This window comes from Gouania willdenowi, chromosome 13 (genome assembly GCF_900634775.1).
Source record: "Gouania willdenowi chromosome 13, fGouWil2.1, whole genome shotgun sequence".
In the NCBI taxonomy this organism is placed as follows: Eukaryota; Metazoa; Chordata; class Actinopteri; order Blenniiformes; family Gobiesocidae; genus Gouania; species Gouania willdenowi.
In genome coordinates this window covers 898,381-925,305 of record NC_041056.1, presented here as the reverse complement: position 1 = coordinate 925,305, position 26,925 = coordinate 898,381, and the positions used below count along the sequence as shown (strand labels likewise).

At 38.7% G+C, this 26,925-nt stretch overlaps 1 protein-coding gene and 1 long non-coding RNA gene across 2 annotated transcripts; one reads left to right on the top strand and one right to left on the bottom strand.

Moving 5' to 3' along the window:
- Window positions 1–14,758: 14,758 nt before the first annotated feature.
- Window positions 14,759–15,790, bottom strand: LOC114475065 (uncharacterized). Its single transcript, XR_003675417.1, has 3 exons — window positions 15,206–15,790; window positions 15,058–15,126; window positions 14,759–14,961 (listed from the first exon to the last, which is right to left on the bottom strand). It is a non-coding gene; the product is annotated as an uncharacterized LOC114475065 (long non-coding RNA).
- A 418-nt stretch (window positions 15,791–16,208) lies between these two features.
- On the top strand, window positions 16,209–17,702 carry LOC114475064 (alpha-(1,3)-fucosyltransferase 4-like). Its single transcript, XM_028465767.1, has one exon. It carries the CDS (start codon window positions 16,328–16,330, stop codon window positions 17,357–17,359), a length of 1,032 nt encoding a protein of 343 aa, XP_028321568.1. The 5' UTR covers window positions 16,209–16,327; the 3' UTR covers window positions 17,360–17,702.
- Window positions 17,703–26,925: the final 9,223 nt, after the last annotated feature.

Below are 26,925 nucleotides of genomic sequence, written 5' to 3'. Positions count from 1 at the left end.
CTCATGTGGGTGCAAAGAAGGCATGCAAGGAGCAACTTCTTCAGAAACAACCTCCCACACCTGGTCCTGGGAAAAGGGATAAGTGTCAGGTCAACCATCGATGCAAGAAAAATTAAGCCTCTGTACGATGTGTTGACTGCTACAAATACACATGTGGCAAATGTAGAAAGAACATACCATGGCAGTGCCAGGTATGTTCTGACCAATGCTGAGTGAGGGAGTGAGTGCTGGAATGACACACACACACACACCCTAATGATACGTCCTTTTTTTAAATTGTACATTTTTGTTTTATTACTTGTCTTTTGTACTATTTTCCTAAACTATAATAAAAGCAAACATTAAATATATATGTATATTTCTCATGTCACACACTCAGCTTAGGAGAAGGTGTTAGTAAAAACCTTCAGGTCAAATGACCCTTCTGTGGGCTTTATACTGTAGGTATAAAGATCAAATGACCCCTCAATGTTAAATGTGGCTTGAAGTGAAAAAAAGAGAGAGAGAGAAACAAAGCGGCTCTCAATCAAAAACATCACTACTACAAAGCCTGCTCAGTCAGAATCAGAATCAACTTTATTGGCCAGGGGTGAATGAATACACACGAGGAATTTCTTTTGGTGACCTGTGCTCTCTCAGGTAGTGTAACATTAAATAATAACAATCAACTAGAATAAAGAAAAATAAAGAAAATAAATAAAAATAAATAAAAAAAAGAAGTATAAACATAAATATAAGAGTAGTTAGACTAATATGTGCAAACTAAATAAAAATAACAAGATAATAATAATAGTAATGATAATAATAATAATAATTATAATAATAATAATAATAATGAAATAAAATAAAAATACAATAATAATAATAATAAGATAATAGTGCAGTAGTGCATTGATGAGTAGTGCAGGTGAACATTTAAATGAAAAAATTATGTCCATGAATATTTGGCAGTGACAGGTTGTTCCAGGGTTGTTATGTTTAGTTCCAGGTTATTTCACAGTAACAGAAACAGGTCTGACACTCTATGACTGTTTAGTGTTGATCAGAGTGACAGCCTGAGGGAAGAAACTGTTTTTATGGCGGGTAGTTTTGGCGTACATCTGTAGCGTCTGCCGGAGGGGAGGAGTTTAAACAGATTGTGTGCAGGGTGTGACCTCAGAACTGACCTTTACTGGGATTTGTAAGTTAAAAACTGGACTGAACCTGAAGAGTATCTCAACACCAAGTTGTAGTCAAAAGCAACATTATTGTTTCATTTGTTTTTATCTTAATCCGTAAGGACAAAAACAAAGTGCAAGTTTAGGAGGACTACAGTGGAATAATGGAGCATGATATCACTGAAGAAGATAGTGTGGGAGCACAAACCTCCTTGGTATTAAAAACCAGACTTTTGCACAGTTAGTAACTTTATTGAAGAACCACTTTAAGCCCAAACCAAATGAAATCATCCAGAGATTTAAATTTGAAGTATGAGAAGATCTTCAGAATCTAAGGCTGACTTAGGGAAACTGGCACAAGATTGTGATTATGGAGAGACACTAGCTGTGTTTCCGTCACCCTTGGAAATGCGCAAAATAATGGGAACACTGGAATTTCGAAAAGTTTGTATTCTTTCATGAGGAGGTTTTTCAGACATTTCCATATTGAAATGTATGGTTAAAGCTCAATGGAAACATTTTTTGCACAATTACAGGTCACAGAACGTGATGTACCTGGCCACATGACCACTTCTCTCTGAGAAAACATGGCGCAGTACATGTGGACAGACATTTCTTAGCAATAGAATTAAAAATGATTAGTGCCACAGTAGACGTGAAACAACAAAGGAATGCAGAGTGTTCTAAGGAGGTTTGGAGCGTCCATAGTTACCAGGCTCTGAAACAACCTTCAATGGAAACATCTTCAAAGATAAATTATATTTTGTCAAAACTTTAGAAATATTGCTTTTATTTTCCGAAAAACTGTAATGGAAACAGCTACTTTCACAAACGTAATGACACAGGCTCGTATGTGGAATAAAGGATGACGGCATCCGGAGAAGACTATTATCAGAGGTGAATCTTACATTTGAAGGTGGCCTTTCTTTAGCCTGAGTAATGGAGACTGCCAGTAAACATGTGCAGGATTTTCAGGTAAAGGCAGAAGTGGTGTTTTGTATAACAGGGAGGACTGGTAGAACAAAGGGCAGGGGGATTAAGGTTGTCATGGCTGCAAAGGTAAAATAAACAGTGTGGCTTCAAAAGAGGAAAAATGTTGTGCATGTGGAATGACTGGTCACACAGCTCGAGCATGTCGCGACAAGAAAAAGTGAAGTTGAAGTGGTACTGGACGTGGACTCACATATGAAATCTGAATTAATTTATCCTTTCATTTGTAAATGAAGCAATGCTGGAGGACTCAGCAGGGGAGGGGGAGAGGAATTTTTTACACCTTACAAGCCTTTTCACACTCTCGCTCTGGTTCAGTACTTCTGCATTAGGTCTCCAAAGTAGAAATGATGAGTTAGCTGCTAAAGCTAATGCTGCACACAAGCTAAAAAATCAATCAGCTAAACAGTGCTGTTTCACTTATCGGCCTGTCCGTCTTGTGTACTTCCTTCAAATTTGTAAAATAATATCTTAATAAAAATAATCATGGACCTGGTTAGAGAATGGTTTACCTTGTAAATTTACCTTTTCAAAGTGAGAACTCATACTGTGCTTTTCACACTCAAAAATCTCGCTTTACTATCAATAATAACAATACATTTTATCTATAAGCACATTTCAAAAACACTTTGTTAAAAAAAGTAAATAAAATAAAAAAACTATCAACAATAAAAGTAAATAGAGAAAATACAAGAGTAGGAAGTAGAGGAGCTCTAGCTATAATATTGCTTCTCACATTGGATATGATTATCATCAACTGTAATGCAGATTTCACTTGTTTGATCAATTTGCTCAATTGTCTGACTGTGGCACAAAAAGAGGCGTACAAACAGGGGAGTTTTGAGAGGATCGTTCATGTATAACAAGCAGAGGACTCGATTGACCATTTCTCACATTGTCATGTAGGGTCAGGTGTGAAATGGTCAGAATTTGCATATTTATAGAAATAGCTTATAGCTTGCTCTCAAATGAGAATTCATTTCAGCTGGTCAGCAAACCTGGGAAACCCACGGATCATTGCAACTATGTCCCGAAGCCGCTTCCAAGACATCATCATGCGACACCTACGCTTTGAAGACATGTTCACGCGCAGTGAGCGAGCGGAGACCGATAAGTTTGCTGCAATTTCCGATGTGTGGGGATTGTTTGTCACCAACTGCATCACATCCTACAACCCTGGTCGACACATCACTATTGATGAACAGCTTTTCCCGTCAAAGACTCGCTGCTGTTTCCTGCTGTACATTGCAACAAAACCTGACATGTTTAGGATCAAATTTTGGGTGGTTTGCGACTTGAAATCCAAGTACATCTGCAATATCCTCCCATATCTTGGCGAGGACCCCAGTCGTCCTAGAAGGGAGAGACTGTCAGAGAGTGTAGTGATGAGGCTGATGGAACCATTCATGAACAAGGGCCGAACTGTCACCACCGACAATTTCTTCACATCGCTGTCACTTGCACAACGACTGCTTAGCCTGAAAACCACCATCCTTGGCAGAGTTAGCAAGATTCGCACGAAAATTCCTCTATCAACTAGACAAACGGACTGCATTGAATTCACCACTGAGGTATGTTGCAGGTCTTTTTTCATCAACACCTGTGTTTCATTGTGTGTGCTGTGAAAAAAACAATTTATCTTATTTATTAGGTGTTTTCAACCACTGGTGCCACACTGACAGTGTATGTGCCCAAACGGAAGAAGACAGTCTACGTTCTCAGCAGCATGCACAGCATGGTTGAGACTGAGGATACCACCAAAAGGAAGCCAAACACCATCACCCAATACAACACCACAAAGTGTGGCATAGATGTGATGGAGCTTGTAACAGAGTTGGCTAACTCTCATGTCGGTGCAAAGAAGGCATGCAAGGAGAAACTTCTTCTTCAACAACCTCCCACACCTGGTCCTGGGAAAAGGGCCAAGTGTCAGGTCAACCATCGATGCAAGAAAAATTGTGCCTCTGTACGATGTGTTGACTGCTACAAATACACATGTGGCAAATGTAGAAAAAACATACCATGGCAGTGCCAGGTATGTTCTGACCAATACTGAGTGAGGGAGTGAGACACACACACACCTAATAATGCATATTTTTTTTAAAAATTGTAAATATTTGTTTTATTACTTGTATTTTATACTATTTTCCTGTTGTCCTAAACTATGATAAAAGCAAACAAAAAACAAATCTCAGTTGTTCTTTTGTATATTTCTCATGTCACACACTCATCAATAAACCTCAGCAAGAACTGAAAAGAAAGTGGCTCCTCCTTGTTTACATAACAAAATCGTCTGTTTGCAGCTTAGGAGAAGGTGTTAGGTGAAAACCTTCAGGTCCAATGACCCCTCAATGGGACTTCTAGTGTTAATTAAACACAGCTAGATTCCAATGAAGGAGCAGAACCATCTCAAGAAGGATCAGAAGAAATGGACAGCATGTGAGTTAAATATGAGTGTCACAGCAAAGGGTCTGAATACTTATGACCATGTGATATTTCACTTTTTCCCTTTTTATACATTTGCAAAAAAAATCTACATTTCTGTTGTTTTTTTCTGTCAAGATGAGGTGCTGAGTGTGCATTAACGAAAAATAAAATGAACTTCTTCGATTTTATTAAATGGCTGCAATGAAACAAAGAGTGTAAAATGTAAAGGGGTCTGAATACTTTCAGTACCCACTGTGTATGCAAAGTCTGAATAGTTTGTCATTACTGATAAATATTAATTTGTATTCATGCAACACAATGTTTGTGGTAATTAATATTAAAGTAAGATTTATTTATTTTTTAATTTGGCCTTTTAATACTTGTTGCAGTTAGGGTTAGGGTTAAATTTCATTTTTGTTTATTCTTGTTTTTAAAGTAAACCGACACGTGTTATATTTGTTTATTGGATTATGTTAGGGTTATAATCTCAGTGTTGTGCCTGATTAACTAGGAATAAATTCGGCTGTGTTGTCCTTTAGCTTCTTTTATTCAGCCTTTCTTTCTGTGCCTTGCAGGGTACAACAAGTTACCTCGAGTTTCTGCAGGACTTCCGGTTAACAAAATAAATGTCCGTTGGAGCAATGTCATTAGAATGTTACTCCCTTCAACAAAAATTGAGCAATGCTACAATACAGCAAAATTACTAATATACAACAACTCAGGGCATCAGAGAGAGAAAAAAAAGTATAATCAAGCATTAAACATGTATGTAATATATATACATATATATATATATATATATACGTAGATGCCGCATCGAGACTGTGGAGGGACACATCAACAGCGTCGCCATCTTGGACCAGTGGTGGTGAGGCAGCAGTGCATGAACATTATGACAGAAAGATATTTCTCAATCTCTAAATAGAATTATTCGTTGAACCAATTTCTAAACTGTTAAAGAATATTTAGCAATAATAATAATGTAATACAAGAATATAATAAGTCTAAGGCAAAACAAGTAATAGTCTGAGTTATCAGTCTGCCTACAAATTATCATGTCGCTGCTACATAGCTTCATGCATTTTTACCATAAATAACTTGAGAGGGTTTTCCTCTCTGAACTTGCCTTTTTATTACGCTCCATGGTAAATATAGAGAGGAGAAATAAAACAGCATGGGTTGTTTATAACAGAGTATAAAATGTTGAGACGTAGACATGTAGCCTCATCAAGAGAAGGCTTATCAGGTTTCTTTCTTTTTCTAACATTTTGTGAAAGTTTAAAAATAGAGAAGCAGACACATTCTTTGTGTCATTGCCATTATACAATAAGAGCTTCTACTGCACCATGCAGCGCTACAGGGTTTAGAATAAAACAGGTTTTCTGTCCTTTGGCTTTCCCACTTTTTTCTGTTTGTGTCCTTTTTTCCCTTCTGCTCATTGACTCTGCCTGTAAGGTGCTTTTAGCAGGCCTTGTGTGGCTGGGTTAGAGATGGATGTGTGGCCCTTGGGAGCCGTAGGCAGCTTGCAACACTGGTCATGTCAGACAAGCTGGGGATCACCCAGTAGTGGAGTGAATCGCCGCAGTGGCACCTTCGCACAACCTCTGACCCTCTGGGCAACCTCTGAGGTCTTGATCAAGGTCAGGGGTCAGCCGGGGCCTCTGTGATCAGGGCGATTAGGGGCCTCCAGCCTCTTCCTTATCTTTTATGTTCTTTTTTAAGCATCATGTTGCCTTCTATCATTTTCCCCCCTCATCTTCTATTTGATTGTTTTTCACTCACTCTCTCTTTCCAATCGAGACGTCCCATCCCCTGGGAGAGCAAAAAAGGAAAAGCAAGAGAAAATCAATAAGGAAGATGAGTAAAGACCTGGAGGTCCTATCAAAAACTAAATGTGCAGGAATGACTGGCTAACATGCAAACAGAAGGCTAACATTAAATGAAAATAGGAAGGCTTCAATAAAAGCAAGCTTATAAAAACATCTGGAAAATGTCAAAACTCTCCTTTCAAGGTCAGTGTAAAATATCTTTTCTCCCTTTATCAGCGTCACATGCGTTCAGTTAGCTGTGGGGAAGAGGTTTGATAAGAGGAAGACGTAATATTGATTCCTTTATGAAGATTCAAGGTCTACAACAACATGGAAATGAACACAAAGGGCAACTCTTTGGATTTGGATGGTAAATATAGTTCAGAGGCTAGACACCAATGTAACCAATGAAATTACCCTATGATCTGTAATAACATTAGTGACTTCTCTTTATGTGTAACTATGTCTTGTAAAAAAAAATGTTTTGTGATTAATGAGATCTTTACATGCCAATGTTACATCTCACTTTGCTATTCAGTGCACACAAAAAAATTGAAAGTCCAGCTGGTACGAGCCAGTTTAGTTGAGGGATTGACATTACAACTTCACCCAGGAAAAACAAAAGCACAAAAAGTTGTGCTCATTTGAGCACATGTCAAACTCAAGGCTGGGGGCAAAATTTGGCCCTTCAGAGCAGACATTGGCAACTGGCCGCCAGAGGGCCACAAGTGGCCATCGGCCTAATTTTGTGCAGCCCTCAAGGTAAATGCATAAAATGACTCAAAAAATGCACAAAAAATAAACTAAAGGACAACAAATATACATCAAATCTAAGCAAATGCATACAAAAATAACTTTAAAAGGTTCAAAACAATAAAAATTCACAAAATGACTCAAACTCACAAATTTGTATTTTCTTCAGTGTGAGTTTAGTTGACATCAGAGAGAGATAATAACCACCTCTCATCAAACTTTTGACAGGTGTGACGTCACGCCCTTTGTCCCGCCCCCTAACCGGAAGTCCCGCCTCCCTAGCCGGAAGTCCCGCCTTATAGCCCCCACCCATAATGAAAAAAAAAAAAAAAATATTTCATCCGCCCCGCCAAATTACACCTGTTGGTGTGTGTGTGATATTACTATTGAGCAGCTGTCTCATAGTAATATAACCTACTTTAGCCGTCTCTATGCAGAGGAGTGCTTTGAACATACGGACTCTGAACTTTAAACTCGTCACACACACACAGGCACACAGGCTTCACACATCAGACTTACCTCTAAACTTTTCACACACACACACACACACACACACACACACACACACACACACACACACACACACACACACACACACACGCACACACACACTGGCTTCACCATGTCTACAGGTATCATTAGTGAAACTGTTGTTACAATTCTACAAGAATCAAAACGTATTGCCGGTCAGCATGAAAAGTCTTTGGTGTTTTTGAAAAGAATTCAGACACCACCTCCATTTCCTTTGCATCAACAGTGGTCACTTGAAAGTTATGGTGAACGCGGGAGCTGGGGGTACATATTCAAGTATGAGACGGGTGAACTCTGTATCAGAAGAATGTTTGTGAAACTACGCAAATGTCTGCGGCTGTTTTGTCGTCAAATGACTGGGGTGTATTAAAACTAGCTAACCCTAGAAACATCAAAAATAATGAAGAAGAAGAAGAAGCTGTTTCTGATCCAGCAAAAAAGCAAAAGCTGAATCCTTTTCCCACAAACACCGATTTATGTGAGCTAAAAGAACCATTTGTGAGTATTTGGTTGACAAAAACATCAGGCACAGCCCGTTGGTTCTACCGCGCTAGTTAAAAGAAGCAGAAAGACAATACCCCTGAGCAGAGATCAAGACATTACTTTGTTCTGGATCTTTTCAACTCAGAATGTGGAGTTTTTTGCAACATTTTGACTCTGCCAGCAGTAGCATGGTCAGAAAAAATGGAAGAAATCAATGATAAAATTACCCTACTTTTTCACAGTTGCCGCATCTGGAACGATACTTTGATGGTAAAAAAATAACCATATTTCATTTTAGACCCAACCCCCTCCTTTTAAATAGGAGGGGCTTTCTTTTACAGTCTATAAAATACATTGGAAGAACCATGCCTTCTATCAAGAAAAACACCAGAAGCAACCGCCTGACTCCTAAAGACCTTTCAAAGTTTTGGGGGCCTTACTCTAAAACTCTAACCCCCGAAACTGACCTGCACTCCCAGGATGCAAAGTGTTCGGACGAGCCTTCACCATCCCCTGCGTTATCGGACTCGCAGGAGCTTCTCTCCGATCCGCAGCTCCAGGACGACTCGTGTATGAGCGCACCTCCACCATCTCCGGTGTCACCGGACACGCAGGAACTCTTTGTCGACAGTCAGTGTCAGGTTGCTGTGTTTATGGACACACCCGAGTCTCCCCCCGCCTTGCCTGACACGGAGGATCTCTTCTCCGACATGACTTTAACCACACCGAACCGCAGAGGTCCATCGCCGTACCCTCGGTCCTAATCGCCTATACCGGAAGATTGCTGCGTCGTGGTTGCGCCCTGCTCACACATCACCGACTCCTGTCAATCATCCACAACCACCTCCTCCTCCTCCTCTTCTGAATCGACAATGTCAGAAGACAATTATTCAGGAGGTACCGAGCCAGATTAGACTCCGCCCAGAGCAGGAAGTAGTGCTGAGGATCAGACCCCACCCAGATCAGGCGGTAGCGGCGGGGATGAGATTGACAGTGGGGCCCTCGACTTCGCTAAAACGATAAAACCGGGTGTGCTTCATCTTCTCAGCTACGTTCTGGACAAGTACAAGAGAGAAACGTGCAACGGATGCAAAATCGAGCATCCCAGCCAGCGGCAGCATGATTGCTTGGATGTCCTCGAGCACGAATTCTACAACGACAACTTTCACGGACTGATGAAAAAACTCTACACCCCCAAGTTAATTCCGGCCATCAAACATCTCTTGAACCTGCACAACATTCCGATGGAGGAACGCAAAGTCAGAGCCGCCGTGCAGATTCTTTTGCTACGTTTGAGGTCAACGTCCAAAATCCACAACACCATATTTGACATGTATGACACGCTGGTCGGCGAAAAAGGAGTTACGATCGAGCACCTGGAAGAGATGGCCGAGTTTTGGAAAAATCCTTGATTCTGTTTTTGAGAAATGGGGAGCTTCTTTGGAAAGGTCCTCGTCGACATTGAGAGCCAAATGGTAATTTCTCAGTTAATTAAGCTATTGTGTCAGGTTATTGAGAACAATGTCTCAGCGTCTACAAACACCAATGTTTTTGTCAGAGACACGGACATTGAGAGACTGGAAAACTTGTTGGAAATAACAAGATCCCACCCCGCTCCAGTACTTTGGAGGGCGATGATCCGCGACACAGTATTTTTGCGCCAATCTGGTTTGTCCGAATGTTTTAAAAAAAATTCTAAAAGACCTGGCTAATCATGTAGTGAGAGCCTCTCATCTGCTTGCATTTTACGCTCTACTCGTTGATGTTACCACCAAACTTGTGCTAAAAAATCATTCTGTAAATATCATGTTTGAGCTTGAAAAAATACACAATGTCATTTACCGTACTGTGGATCATTCTGTACTGGCTCAGATTTTAACAAAGATAAAAAGGTAGATTTAGACTTTTGTATGTTGTGTGATGTTTTAATTATTCATTCATGTTAGTTGTAGGTTTTTGAAAAAGTAAATGTTTAAAATTTAAAAAAACTTGTGTGCTATTGTTTTAATTATTCATTCATGTTAGTTGTTGTCTTTTTGAAAAGCAATGTGTTTGCTAATGTTTTATATCTATATATGTATACTTAAAATGACTGATGCGTCGCTAATAAAAATGAATAAATACTGTAAACCCTCTCTTTTCTTCTCATTCTTCCTTATCATTTCTGAGATACGTTTCGTGAAAAAAGTATACTACACCCCAGCTCACCACGGTAGCTTTGGCGGTGTAGAGCGACTCCGTAGAGGTGTGCAAGATGAAATGGGAAAGACTATCCCTGTAGAAAATGTTAAGAAATTCCTATCAACGCAAGATGCATATACTCTACACAAACCCGCCAGAATACATTTTCCTAGAAATTGGGTTTTTGTGTCTCGCCCGCTAAATCAATTTCAGGCTGACCTGTGCGATATGTAGGCCCTGTCTGAGCACAATGATGGGTACAATTATTTATTAACGGTCAAAGATGTATTTTCCAAGAAAGCTTACGTGAGGGCTCTGAAAAGAAAAACCGCAAAGGAAGTGGTGAATGCCTTTGAATCCATTTTTGCCGAAAGTCAGACGCCCAAAAAAATTCAAACCGACGTGGGGAAAGAATTTTTTAATAAAAGTTTTGAGGTTTTGATGAAAAAATACGGAATCGTTCATTTTTCCACAGCCAGCGATCTCAAAGCTTCTGTGGTGGAAAGATTCAGTCGTACTTTAAAAGGTAGAATGTGGAGATATTTTACAGCAAACAACACTTTGCGATACCTCAATGTCCTACAAGACTTGGTGAAAGGTTATAATCACAGCTATCACACCAGTGTTAAAATGAGGCCTGTGCAGGTGACCTCGGACAACACCGATCAAGTGTTTCAAAACTTGTACGGTACACCTCAAACACATCTTCCAAAGATGAATTTTAAGAAGGGTGACATAGTCAGGATCTCAAAGTTGAGGGGAGTGTTTGATAAAAAATATGAACAGAGTTTTACGGATGAAATGTTTACAATATCACACTGTATACCCCGCAGACCACCTGTGTACAAACTAACAGATTATGACGGAGAAGCCATCCAAGGTTCATTTTACGAGGCAGAGTTGCAAAAAGTAACGATGGACAAAGACAAAGTCTATCATGTAGAGAAGATTCTGAATCGACGCACCTTGAAGGGTGAAAAACAGGTTTTTGTACAGTGGAAAAATTGGCCCGAGAAATTTAACAGTTGGATCAAGGAATCTGATTTGAAAAATGTATAAAAGATCTACACAAGATGGCAAAAATCATCATTTCACCATGTACGGCCCAAAGGATGAAGGGTTTTTCATCACTCTTCCCTCCAACGCCAGCCTCAACGTTTTTAAAGACAACAAGAGTTCCAGTTACCGGGTGGATTTACCTCAACATATAAATTTAGATGGACGCTGGGAGGTAGCCATGACGCAAATTTCATATCTGCACACCTTCTTTACCATAGCACAGAGTGATGCCTATTTTTATTGGAGGGAAAAACCCAAAGAACCAGCGAAAGAAAGCGTCGTACATCAGCAGAGATTTAGAGGAGGCTATTACAATAACATAGCAACCTTTATGAATGAGCTGAATAGTTTTTTTAGAAAAATCAATTCTGATATTTATCTTGTCTATAGCGGTATTCAAAAAAATTTGGAATTCCAAGCCGGAGGTCAAACTCACGTACTCTTTGACGCACCAGCGGCTTACCTGCTGGGACTAAAACCGGGGGAATGGTTTGTGTTTGACCAAAAGTTTGCACACTACCCAGCCGATATACATGCAGGGTTTTACCACATGTATTGTTACTATTATATATTATAATCAAAACATATTTATCATCATATTAGGTACGTATTCTGCGTAAAAGTATATTCTAAAAAGCTCATTCTTCTTACAAACATCCCTTGAATTTTGCTTTATTTGTAGTCTCCCTATGATGGCTCCGAGATATCATTATTTATTTATTTACTTTTTCAACTCCATCAAAGTCCCATAGATGCTATAGGCTCATTTTCTTTATATTAGTAACCAACAAATGCTCTTCTATAAAACAGTGTCAATCACCCTTAAAGAGACAAACGTTGTCTCTCTCATTCAACAGTCTTTATTTTAACATTTAACTGTTTAAACTTACAAACATGACATAACGTTAACAAGTGAAGAACATAACACTGTAGAATAGTCCGACCAAAGTGTCAAGGACTGTGATAGGGAAACAACATCAGAAGTGCTTTTTGCCTTTTTAGTGCTTTTATTTACAGTGTTTCTTTAAAAGCAACACATGTTCTCCAAAATGACACGTCAAAGCACAATCTTTCCTTGGCAGGCACATGTTTGTAGCAGCATGGCCCCTCTCCCCCTTCAGCCAAACTCTCCTGGCTTTTAAAACATGCCTCATTAGATGAGTAGCTGCGGATCACTTCAACTCAAGGGACAAACCCACACTTTCTTTTTCTTTAAAACAGTTCATTGAGGGGTTGGTGAATTAATGCTGAAAGTATGAGACTATATTATTCAACTACTAGAACAACACTTTGCTGCATCACTTACTGGAAATATCAAACTGTGAATGACTTTAATTAGAAAAAAAAAAAGAATAGCTACCTTTTATTTTGAAAGGTTTAACAAAAAAAACTCTTCTACAAAAACTTCTACAAAGCATATCATGGTTGTGCAGCTAGTGTGTGTGTGTGTGTGTGTGTGTGTGAAAAGTTTAGAGGTAAGTCTGATGTGTGAAGCCTGTGTGCGTGTGACGAGTTTAAAGTTCAGAGTCCGTATGTTCAAAGCACTCCTCTGCATAGAGACGGCTAAAGTAGGTTATATTACTATGAGACAGCTGCTCAATAGTAATATCACACACACACCAACAGGTGTAATTTGGCGGGGCGGATGAAATCTTTTTTTTTTTTTTCATTATGGGTGGGGGCTATAAGGCGGGACTTCCGGTTAGGGGGCGGGACAAAGGGCGTGACGTCACACCTGTCAAAAGTTTGATGAGAGGTGGTTATTATCTCTGACATCTCCGTCCATTTAAAAGCAGTTTAATGAGCACTTGCTATATTTCTAGGTTGGAAGCCTTATAGCCAGTAGTGCTCTGCAAATGTATGGTGACATATATGGAAACTTCAAGAGGTGGAGAAGCTTGTGGTGATTATGATCACATCATATGGCCTGTAACACAATTTTGTCGTCATTTAACATTTGAAACCTCATTTGGTCTTGAGAGTGAAATATGTGACTATCTGCAAGGGGCGAGACGACATGAACAAGTGGGTTTTTATGATGTTTTCTTTCTCTGCAGTCTGGGAATCTTAGCAGGAAATGTCTTTTAGATTAAAGGTCATTGATTTTGTCCTATTTTTCACAGAATTTATCACTCAAAGCAAAGTGGTTCTCAACCTTTTTTTGGATCGTGACCCCAATTTGATATCAAGACATTTTTTTTTCTAGAATTAGTTTTAGATCGAGTTTGTTATACTGTATAACAAATACAGAGTTGTGCCAGTTCAGATATTTTTGCATTTTATTATCATTATTAACTAGATTTATATTTGACAAAGTGAACGTATAGAATACAGTAGTTGTGTGTTTTAATTTGTTAAATAACAATAACTTTACAGTAATTTATTTAATTTTTTTTAGCAATTGTTTCAGGCGACCCCACATGGGGTCCCGACCCCAATGTTGCAAAATCCCTTATTTAATGATAATTTAAATGTTATTGAACATGGGAACGTCTGAAGTTTTAAGTTTATTTATTTAAAAAGGGATAATGCATATTAAAAAGCATTTTTTAAAATACATTTTAATACGTAAATATTGTAGCCTGAGCCAATTTTCTGTCTGTGTCTACTTTGTCTGATACAAGTTAGTTTAGAAGGTAAAAGATGTTTTTTTAAGTAATTAAAAATCTTAGAAGATTTGGACCCTCGGTAGGCCAGAGATGGGCAACTATGGCGTCAATTTAGTGCCAAAAACCCAAGCGCATAAATACTGTAATCGCGCAGAGTTATAGATTTCTTTCGGTGCCTTTCTGCACGCTCACCGTCTCGGTCTGTGCGCTCGCGGGGATCTCTCTGCGCGCGGTCATGTTGAGTTTTGGCACTTTGGGGGCGTGCATTGCATGGACAGCACCTCCTTTCTGATTGGTCACTTGAAAAACGGTCAGAGCCAATCAGAGGTACAGTAGGGCGGGTCATCACAGTATAAAGTCCGTGGCTATTTCCTGGGACAAAAAATAAAAAGTTATCTCTCAAATTTAATTTGATATGCTGGGACCAATGTATAGAGATAGTTTTATTTATTTATTTATGTTACACCCGGTTAAGATTAGCGATACAATAAGCAGTCAAAATAGGTAGAGAAATAGAATCTTTATTATTGAGACAATTTCATAATGATTAATAAGCCTCACCATACCAAACTCCCAGTTCAGCTCTCAACTGTGACAACAGGATTGGGGGGATAAGGTCTCACACACCAACACACTGCACTTCAAATATTCCTTTTGCTTAAAGTTCACACACGTGAATATGCACGGCACACTTAGACCCTTAGGGCCCTATCTGTAGGCCTGACTGAGAGCTTACTAGGTATTGGTGGCAAGGGGGGGGGAGCACAAGTTCAAAATAAAACACAAAAAAATGAATAAAGAAAATAAAAAAATAAGAACTAGCCCACCCCACGGGCAAAACCCAGCTATTTGCCCTCAACCAGCTCACGTGTCAGGGTGGACTAGAACAAAAAAACAGAACCCAACTAATGAACAAAACAAATAAATTATTCCCAGCAAGAGCAGCGTATGGACCCCGATGCTCTGCAAAGAAAACATTAATAACCATAAAAACACTTTAATACAGAAACATTAAAACATATCAATAAAAGATGAACTACAAACAAACTTTAAAAATACCTGGCCCGTCGGTAGTCTACCAACAACCAGCCGTTTTCACTCAAGCAGTAAATAAACAGGGAAGCACATCTGAAATAATAAAATGGTAAATGTCATGTGCTAGACAATAACACAACACACCATATACACAACAAACAGCATTTCCTACCAGCTTTTTCCTGCATGCTCATGTGGAACAAGGTGTGCACATGCCCCATTCCACTGTCCTCCTACCCACAGCTGAACAACCTGTTCTTCCTCCTGCAGGTCACTATTTGTAGTGTTTTTAATTAGTGCACCTACCTAACACCTGTCACACTTATTTACTTACTGTATTAGTTAAACTGACGTCTGGTCTACGGCTATTTTTTCTTAATCTTGGTTGGTTGCAGAAACGTAAATCATTTTTTTTAAAATTAGAACTCGATTAATTTATTCTACTGATGTCTGTCATTCATTATAATTCTACTGAAGTGACTGTACTTGCAACAATGACATCAATAATTAGGCCCATGTGATAATCCTGTGGTCCTGATATAAAGGACGCATAGATAAGTGGGTTCAGGTGGATTTACTCTGGTGTAAAGGAGCACAACAGCAGATGAAGGAGATATAATAAATAGTTCCACATTGCGACATACATTCTATATTTACATATGCAAATGGTGAATACATAAAATACATTAATAGGGTTTTAATTTAAAAACAAAATAAAGATTAATGTTTCTGCAATCAACTGAGATTAAGGGGGAAAAAAGCCATAGACCAGACGTCAGTTTTGCTGGCACAGTAAAAAATAAAATAAAATAAAATTCAAAAAAGTCAAAAATCTATTTAAATTTTTTAGAAATTTCAAGTGATTTTCAAATTTTCAAACTCCAGGCGACCCCACATGAGGTCCCGACCCCAAGGTTGAAAAACACTGATTTAGTGCCTCCTGATTAAATATATTAATTTATTTTTTATCATTTCCGGTCATCTCACGCCTGGTTTTGGACCAAGACTGACACTTTATTTGTTAATTTTCCTCTAACTTTACGGGAAAACAGAAAAAACAAAACAAAAAACAAAAACAAGGACATGTCACTGGATGGTAATCAGTGTGCCACTCCTAACCACAACCTAGTATTTGCGTCTGTAGGCGTATCTATCTGTCATTTATTAATGCAGTGAATACTGACAGGTGTGTACATCTGAACCAGGAGTCAGTAGGTGAGGCTGTGGTGGACTGTGGAGACCTTTAGGCCTTTCATCATCACTCACTGCTCCTGGAAACAACATCCACTCAGAGATGAAACGTGGCTGTGCTCTCAATTACGTCCTCTGCGCCGTGTGCACAGCGACTGTCTTCCTGACCTTGGGAATAAGTGTTCTGTACCTGCATGTCCCCCCCAGCCCCAGCCCCCCCCCTACCACCATCCTGCTCTGGGTGCATCCGTTTGGCGTTGTCGCTCCTCTCCCTGACTGCTGGAAGCTGTACCAAATCCATGGGTGCACGATCACGGATGACAAGCACGCGTACCGACAGGCTGACGCTGTGATTTTTCACCACCGGGACATTTGTAGCGGGAGAGCCCGAATGCCACCAGAACCGCGACCTCGCTCTCAGAAGTGGATATGGATGAACCACGAGTCTCCCACACATTCACCGGGACTGCAGAAGTTCGACAGGGTTTTCAACCTGACGTTGTCCTACCGGGTGGACTCGGATATTTACGTCCCCGCTGGTTACCTCATCCCCGTGGTTAACGGCTCTGGATCGCTGGACCAGACGACTTCTCTCCGCCGTCCATCCCGCCTTCTAGCCTGGGTCGTCAGCCACTGGTCTGCCTCCCATGCCCGTGTGTCTTTCTACAATGAACTGAAACGCTACGTAAACATCGACGTGTACGGACGCGCAGGGAAGCCGTTAAAGAAGGGCAGCAAGGCCGTGCAGGAGCTGCTCAGAGATTACATCTTCTACCTGGCCATGGAGAACTCACAGCACACGGACTACATCACGGAGAAACTCTGGAACGCAGTGCGGGCAGGAGCTATCCCCGTGGTCCTGGGTCCGTCCCGGCAGAACTATGAGCGCCTCCTGCCCCCAGAGGCCTTCATCCACGTGGATGACTTCCCCACGGTCGAGGAGCTGGCCCAGTACCTAAACAAGGTGAAGCAGAATCCGGATCTGATGAAGCACCACCTGAGCTGGAGGCAGAACTACAGCGTCCACCAGCCCTCGTTCTGGAACGAGGTATACTGCAACGCCTGTAAGGTGGTGAGGAGGACCAGGGGCCAGACCAGTGAGGTCCCTCACCTGAAAGATTGGTTTTGTTCGTGAAGACACCTCAGTGTGTGATGCAAATGTTAAATATGTATTGGTAATTGACTGTGGGAATCTCTATGCATTGCAAACCTGCTGCTGCTGCTTCTAAATATTTGATAAAACATAGGACTTATTTTTCAGGGTTTATAACAGGGTCACCAACCTTTCTGAAACTGTGAGCTACTTCATAGCTACTGTATAAGGGCTACCGGTGAGAAAAGCTAAAGTCAGCATAACATTTTTAAATCAAAGTTAAAGAAAACTCTTTTTCTCTACTGTGTATGATTGAGAGGGATATTTTTGGTCATGTTGTGGACATAATGTGTTTGTTGATGATTTTAATTGATTTTACTGATGATTTTAAATGTTCCTATTGATTTTAAGCTGTTGAATGTTTTCTGTTGCAGTTTTTGATCATGTAAAGCACATTGAGTTGCCTTGTGTATGAAATGCACTATACAAATACATTTGCCTTACATTTTTATTTTATTTTCTTTCTGATGTTTTACTCGTTTTAGGATTTGAACTTTACATTTTTGGTGTATTTTAAAGAGTTGTGCCACAAACAATTATTGTTGGATGAGGAAAAAAGTATGTGTGCATGTAAAAAAAAAAAAAAAAAAAAAAAATTCATAATGTTAATAAAAAACTGACAAATGTTTTTGTGTACCTCTTGAGATATGTTTAAGTACCCCTAGGGGTACATGTACCCCAGTTTGGGAACCACAGAATTAGAGGGTATGATAAGGAAGGTCATAGCAGTAACTTAAAAAGGTTGGAAATGCTGACGTTTCAAGTACATGCAACACTTTTTTTTCTCCTCATTATTGCAATTGTTTCATTTTCATTCATTTTTACAGAAATCCACCTTGCATTTAAAAAAATATATCTTATATATTATATTATATATAACATACACCAGATCTGCAACACTTAAAAAACATTTGTCACAATATTTCACTGATATTAAATATTTAAAGATGTTAATTCTGGTCTTCTCCGTAATTTTTACTCTCTCCCATGTGGGCCAAATTGGATGCTCCAAAGTTCCAGATTTGTCCCCCAGACCATGAGTTTGGCACATGTGGTTTAACTGATGATGCCCATGCTCTTATTTTGAAAGGCTGTGAGTTAGATATTGATTATTATTGGTCTTCATAATCTGTATTGGGACACTATATTTTTGCTACAGATAACAGCAGTTTGAAGCTGTTAAATGAATTAAACCAGTGTTTCTCTAATGGGGGTACACAATGGCACTACAGGGGGTACTTGAGAGAGGGTGAAAAATTAACAAATGAAAGCATTAAAAATATGAAATTTTAGAATGTGTATTTTTTTTTTTTTTTTTTTTTTCGGCTAAAAATGATAATCAAGAATGTGAACTGAAAATATAACTAATAACAAGAAGAAAAAAAAAAAATCTTTTATGGTTCATAAATTATTCAGACATGGACATAGTGTTTTTGTCCAACTGATGATGCCCATGTTCTTATTTTATATTGATTATTATTATTATTTTTATTGGTCTTCATAATCTGTATTAAGACACTGTGTTTTTGCTACAGATAATCATGTACTCTCATGGTCACTCATCAGATTTAATAAATAATTGCAAAAATATAGATACTTTACTTGAATTCTGTCAGTTTTCAATGAATAATGAAAACGAGGTGGGCTTCATTGATAATTGGAGATCCTTCTGGGGAAAACCGAACCTGATAGGAAGAGATGGAATCCATCCTACTTTGAATGAGACCATGTTACAGAGGCGGAGTCCTCCACGCCCCTCTGCGCTTGCCTTAGGACAGTTTCCCTCCCATTGCTATCATGATAGCTGTGTTCATCGCCATGACAACTGTTGTGATGGTGATGAATATTATTTTATGGAGACGGTGTCTGTCCCTCGACCCATATTTCACAATGATTTTAACATAAAATCAAATAAAAGAGCTATCAATTATAAAAATCTGAAAAAAATTAAAATCTCAAATCTAGAAACACCAAAACATAAAACCATTAGATGTGCTCTATTAAATATTAGATCACTGAGATCTAAATCTCTACTAGTAAATGACCTTATCTCAGAAAATAACTTTGATTTATTCTGTTTAACTGAAACATGGCTGTATCAAGATGAATATGTTAGTTTAAATGAAGCCACTCCTCCCAGTCATTTAAATACTCATATGCCACGAGACATAGGCCGTGGAGGTGGTGTAGCAGCTATTTATCATTCCTCTCTCCTAATCTATCCTAAACCAAAGGCCAGTTACACTTCCTTTGAAAGCCTGGTTCTAAATTTATCTCATACCAAATCAAAAACCTGCCAGCCAGTCTTATTTGTGATAATTTACCGTCCTCCAGGCCCTTATTCTGAATTTCTATCAGAATTCTCTGAGTTTATATCAAACTTAGTCCTCAGTTCTGATAAAATACTGATAGTAGGAGATTTTAATATCCATGTGGACAAAGATAGTGATAGCCTGAGCTCAGCCTTTATGTCCCTAATAGACTCAGTTGGCTTTTTTCAAACTATTAATGAAGCTACTCATCGTTTAAATCATACTCTTGATCTTGTTCTAACATATGGCCTTGATATTAATGAACTAAAAGTCTACCCTGAAAATCCTCTGCTATCAGATCACTTTTTAATATCTTTTAACATTATCCTAGAGGATCTCGCACTGTGCAATAAAATAGTTAGGAGTAGAAATCTGTCCAATAGTGCTGTGGCTAAATTTAAAGAGGCCATTCCTGCTGCCTTAAACTCAGTGCACCATCCAATAAATAACTATGATATTAATTATAACCCCTCTCAACTGGATCTGCTTGTCGATAGCTCTGCTAGTCTACTAAAATCCACCTTGGACTCAATTGCCCCATTGAGGGAAAAAACTATTAAACGTCAGAGGAAAGCTCCGTGGTTTAGCTCTGAAACTCACACACTCAAACAAACAACCCGTAAATTAGAGAGAATGTGGCGCTCCAATAAAACAGAGGAGTCACGAATACTCTGGCAAGAAAGCCATAGTAAATACATGACAGCCTTACGACATAGTCGATCTACATACTACTCCTCACTAATTGAAGAAAATAAAAATAATCCGAGGTACCTTTTCAGCACTGTAGCCAGGCTAACACAAAGTCAGAGCTCTATTGAGCCCATGATTCCTCTAGCCCTCAGCTGTGAGGACTTTATGACATTTTTTAACCATAAAATTCATAAGATTAGAGATAAAATTAGCCACTCCCTGCCTTCACCTGGGCCTGCTGTACCATTAAATGTAAATAGGCCTAACCTAAACTGTTTCACACATATAGGACTTCAGGAACTTAACTCTATTATTTCATCCTCCAAACCATCGACCTGCCTTTCAGATCCGATCCCAACTAAGCTGTTTAAAGAAGTTGTTCCCCTGGTCTGCCCATCTTTGTTGGAGACAATAAATATATCCCTATCAATAGGCTACGTGCCACAGTCCTTTAAAGTAGCTGTAATCAAACCCCTTCTCAAAAAACCTACTCTTGATTCCAGCACTTTAGCAAACTACAGGCCTATATCTAATCTTCCTTTTATTTCAAAGATTCTTGAGAAAGTTGTGGCAGCTCAGCTCTGTGACTTCCTTCAAAACAACAGCCTGTTCGAGGACTTCCAGTCAGGTTTTAGAGCTCAACACAGCACAGAGACTGCTTTAGTTAAAGTAACTAATGATCTACTCTGGGCTTCAGATGAAGGACGACTCTCAGTGCTGGTTTTATTAGATCTTAGTGCAGCTTTTGACACTATAGATCACTATATTCTACTAGAGAGATTAGAGAAATTACTTGGAATCACAGGGACTGCCCTAAACTGGTTTAAGTCCTACCTATCTGATAGGTACCAGTTTGTACACGTGAATAATAGGTCTTCTGTGTACACTAAAGTAAGCTACGGGGTTCCTCAGAGCTCTGTGCTAGGTCCAATCCTCTTCTGTATCTATATGATCCCCCTTGGTAATGTTATGAGAAAATACTCTGTTAACTTTCACTGCTATGCTGATGATACCCAACTGTATGTATCAATGAAGCCAGGTGAGACAAATCAGCTATCTAAACTTGAGGCCTGTCTAAAGGACATTAGGGCCTGGATGGACCAAAATTTTCTTCTTCTCAACTCAGACAAGACTGAGGTCATTGTACTGGGCCCACGACACCTTAGAGAAACCTATGCTAGCCTAACTGCCCTAGATGGCATTACTCTGGCACAAAGCACAACTGTTAGAAACCTTGGGGTTCTATTTGATCAGGACTTATCCTTCAACTCTCACATAAAACAAACTTCAAGAACTGCCTTCTTTCATCTCCGTAACATTGCTAAAATCAGATCTATCCTGTCTCAGGGCGACGCCGAAAAGCTAGTCCATGCTTTTGTTACCTCTAGACTGGATTATTGTAATTCTCTTTTAGCAGGCTGCCCGAGCAAGTCGCTTAAGACACTTCAGCTGGTTCAAAATGCTGCAGCACGTGTACTGACTAAAACTAGGAGAAGAGATCACATTACTCCTGTATTAGCCTCTCTGCATTGGCTTCCCATAAAATATAGAATAGAATTCAAGATTCTTCTTCTCACTTATAAAGCCCTACATGGACAGGCACCAGTCTATCTCAAGGAGCTTGTAGTGCCATACAATCCCCCCAGAACACTACGCTCTCAAAATGCTGGACTACTCGTTGTTCCATTTGTCTCTAAAAGTAGTATAGGAGGAAGAGCTTTCAGTTATCAGGCCCCACTTCTCTGGAACCATCTACCAACCACGGTTCGGGGGGCAGACACCCTCTCTACCTTTAAGGTTAGGCTCAAAACATTCCTCTTTGGTAAAGCTTTTAGTTAGGAACCAGCTCATAGCTCATAATTAAGATGCAATAGGCATAGACTGCCGGGGGGGGGTCTGGCATGCTCGGTTGGAGAGAGGTTGGAGAGGGCGTTAAGAGAGAGGTCATTTAGGCTAGAGAGGGACCGGAGAGGGTCCCATTCCTCTCTCTAACACTCCCTCTATGTCTGCTTCTTCCCTTGTGTGTTTGCTCCTGTTCTCCTTCTGGCTTTTGTCTTGCAGGTCCGTGGGATCCTCAGTGTGGAGTTACAGAGTCTCAACAACTCTGTCTCCACCCTTTCCTCTGCACACACCCAACACAGCATAACGTGGATGGCTGTTCATCATAGGAATGGGATCCACACAAGGTTCCTGCTGCTTAACAGAAGGTTTTCCTTGCCGCCATGATGAATTCATGTTGGGTGTGGGATACATATGTATGTGTATATACGTATATATGCATATGTGTGTATCCATAAAATGAAGAGTCCGTCCTTAAGACTGCTCTACTGTAAAGTGTCTTGAGATACCATTGGTTATGATTTGGTGCTATACAAATAAAGATTGATTGATTGATTGATTGATTGATTGATTGATTGATTGATTGATTGATTGAATTGAAGGTACTTAAAAATATGTCTTTTTACTGTTTTTATATTTAATTTGTCAAGCAAGATCAATCTAAATTTATGAAGATTAAAGGAAGACAATAAAGTACAAAGATGCATTTGTAAAGATTTGGACTTGTGTCGTCGATGAGGATCAAAATATGTAATGAATTCATTACAGTGCTCATGTATTTAAGAAAAACAAAAAATGTACATTAGTGTGGTAATTTCTTTTCAATCACGTTTTTCTAAAAATCATCTAAACATCAATGAGAAACTGTTTAAAAGAAGAAAGATAAATATAAAGTGCAATAAAATGTTATTTGCTATAATGTCTTAACTGGTTTTCAAAGAGGTTATGTCACTCCCCCACTGTTATCTGATTAACTTCTGATTAACTTAATAACAGCAGTTTGAGACCATGTTATGTGCATTAAAGCATCTTCAATAATGCCATATTAAATGGTAAAATAAATGGAAAATAATGAGACGAGAGTCCCAAATAAGACAGGATCCACCGACTTCATCTGTTTCTTACAGTTTGGGACTATTTGAATTAAAGGGGACATATCATGTTAAATCCACTTTTTTAGCCCTTAAATGCATTTTGTTGTATATTTAGAGTGTTTAGAAGTACAGAAAAGTTCAAATTAGTCTCTTCAGGTGCTCCGTAGATATCTTTATTTTCTGTTTTGGTCATATTTTTCAATCTGTTTCTATTTTTCTATTCTCTATTACGTTTTTTGAACAATAACGTCACAGTATTTGCAGCTGAACTGCCAAATTAGTTCATCAACTCCAGGCCCAACACTTCGAGCAATCCGCCATTTTTATTTCTGGCTTTTATTTTGTAGTCCAAGCTCCAGGATGGAGAAGTTACAAGAGGATAAGTCAAAATGTTGGGTTGTTGGATGTAGTAACCCACACGCTTCATTACACCGTCTCCCAGCATCAGAACCTTTTCAAAGTGTCTGGTTGAGTTTTATTTTTTATAGAAATGTACCACATCTGTGGATAAGGTCATTTTTGTGTGTGTGAAGCACTTCAATGATGACTGCTTCATCAACCTCCACCAGTATAAAGAAGGATTTACAGAAAGACTTTGTCTGGTTGAGGGTTCAATTCCTTCTATCTTTGGAGACGATGAACAGAGCACTTCGCTAAGCTGTAAATAACGCTAAAAAGTGATGATAAGACGTCCCTGTCATTGTTTTGTTAGCATTAGCAGTTGCACCGTCTTCATATGTTAGCGCTGTGTGCTCGTTTTAGATCCTTGATGATATGGCCTACGTGATTTAATTTAAGTCTAAAGTTTTCATTAGTCATTTCATTTTGACGTTTTTGTCTCTGAAAAAACTGCATTAAAATGCATTTTGTGACGTTAGCTTGGCGCTAGCGTTAGCTCGGTGCTTGTGTTAGCTCACTTGTTAGGGTTCTGCAGGTTCATCATCTTCATTTTCATCTCACTCCACTGGGTCAGACTCTGGCTGGAACATGTAAGTCTGGATGGACAAGTCTAACGTTGGTGACATTTTGTAAATAACGTGTGAATAAACATTTTCTGCACCGCTACATAATCATATCTCTTCTATCAAACTACAAAAATGGCCGAACAGGGTGGAGTTGAACCGAGTGTCACCTCTGCAACCTGGAGAGGGGGCGGGGTATGAAGTGTCTCATTTGCATTTAAAGAGACAGCACCAAAACGAGTTGCTCTCAGAAGCACATCAGAAAAGGGTAGAAAAGGGGTGGAGCTATAATCATGAGGAATTCAGACCCAAGCATTGCAGTTCTGCTTTATATAGACCATAACTGTATGATTTATATGTAAAAAGGAAGGATTTAAAAGCATATGTCTCCTTTAACTGAATGTATTTGTCCACTGTCATTTAGGTTCTTGAGCCAACCCAGTTCATTAAATGTGTTTAAAGCACTTTATTCCTGTAGATCTATTTAGATTAGATGATGTTAGAAGGTTGATCTAACTATGTAGTGCGGTAGCTCTATTTGTGCTTATCATTTGTCAAGTATATAAACTGATTTATTTTTAATTTATTGAACTGCTGCTGATAATTTTCAGTGAAACCGTTCACACAGAGTTTAGAATAAATGTGTGTATAAACTGTATGTTATGAAGTGTTGTTTTAGCTTCAAAGAATCACAAAGTTAAATGAAAGGTAACTTTTCTTTTTGGTTCAAAGCAGGAAATAAAATATGGAATGTAGAAGAGTTAGCCATTAGCCGTTAGCAAGAAGAGAGTCTGTATTATTATTCGTGTCAGCATTGAGAATAATTACGTAGTTGTTTTGGGTGTTTTTGGAGTAATTTTGCGTATATTTTTGTCCTTTTCTGTCATTTTGTACATTTTTGTTGTTTTGTGTGTGTGTTTTTTTTTTTTTTTTAAAAAAAAAAAAAAAAAAAGTAATTTCTGTTGTCGTTTGGTATATTTTTCAGTTATTTGTTTTGTATTTTTTGTTTCTGTCAATGTTCCTGTAATTTTCAATGTTTTGGTTGTTTTGTGTGTTTTAGTTGTAGTTTTGCTTGTTTTTGAAGTAATTTTGCATATTATTGTTGTCCTTTTTGTACAGTTTTGTTGTTTTGTGTGTTATGAGTCATTTTGTGTGGTTTTCTCAAAATCATTTTTGTTGTCATTTTGTATTTTTTTCCAGTTATTTTGGAATATTTTTGTGTACTACATATTGTCATTGTTGGGCCTTTTTTCTGTAATTTTGTATGTTTTTTGTAGCCGTTTTGTGTATTGTACTGTTTTTTGTGTGTATTTTTGTGTATTTTCCCTGTCAGTTTGTGTGTTTTTGGAGTCATTTTGTGCAGGTAGTAAAACGTTGATGTGTGGGTGTCGCATGATGAGAACAGTGTGTTTGCATTTTTCTGTGACAGAGGTTAATGTCACACACACGCACACAGTTTATTACATAATGGACACCATGCACGTCTGCACCAGCAGCAGCAGCAAAGTCACCTTCTTCCCTCATCACACTCTGCACTCTTTACCCCACAGCTCTGTGTGTGTGTGTGTGTGTGTGTCTGTGTGTGTGTGTCTGTGTGTGTGTGTGTGTCTGTGTGTGTCATGAGTGGACACACACTCTGTGACATGCAGGACGCGGGTATTTGTGTTTGTACAGTCTTCTATCAATGTGTGTGTGTGTGTGTGAGGCTGTAACACACACACACACACACACACACAGGGCTGTGACAAGGACTGGATCAACAATTCATATTCACCTTGATCCATTTCATAAATAACTTATGTACAAAATGACATAAATGAAATAAGTTACAGGAAAAATATACAAAATAATATAAAAAAAATATGCAAACACACTTACAACAAACAGTGAAACAACAAATTACACAAAATGACTCCAAACACAAACAAAAATAACTTAAAATACACAAAATGACAAAAATACACAAAATCTATTGAAAAACATAAAATGACAACAAAATGACTCATAAAACATGCAAAATCACAAAGAATGACTTTGAAGAAGAATAAAGAAATGCACAAAACAGCAAAAATATACAAAGTTACAATAAAAAATACACTAATGACTTATAACTCACACAACAGCAAAAACACAGAGAATGACTCATAACACATGCAAATAACAGCCAATACACACAAAATGATGACAAAAATATAGATAGATAACAGAAAATAGGCAAAATGACAACAAAAACCATAAAACTACAGTAAAAATACTTAGAATGACTACTAAAACACACCAAACACTTCAAAATAACTGATAATAATCTGATGAATTCCATCAACAGCTGTGAGAAACAGTTAGTGTGTGTGTCTGTGCTCTGCTGATTGTAGCTACCTACCCATCTATATCCATATATCTATACAGTACAGACTGGTGTCAGTGTGGACGCCATGGAGCACCAGTGATTTACACGTTTCTCTCCCAGTATCGTCGTCGCCGCCAGCCTTTAGGAAACAAGATAATTACATGAAATTAAATCCATCACTGCGTGTTTCACAGCTTTTCTGGATTTGGCTTTGTTTTGTGTCTTATCAGAGTAATTTTTTGTATTTCTAAAATAATTTTGTGTATTTTTATTCTTTTTCTATATTTTTGGTGTCTTTTTGTAT

Bases quoted from the DNA above. Each gene is read 5' to 3' on its own strand.
- LOC114475064 (XM_028465767.1), top strand. From the start codon at position 16,328: ATGAAACGTGGCTGTGCTCTCAATTACGTCCTCTGCGCCGTGTGCACA.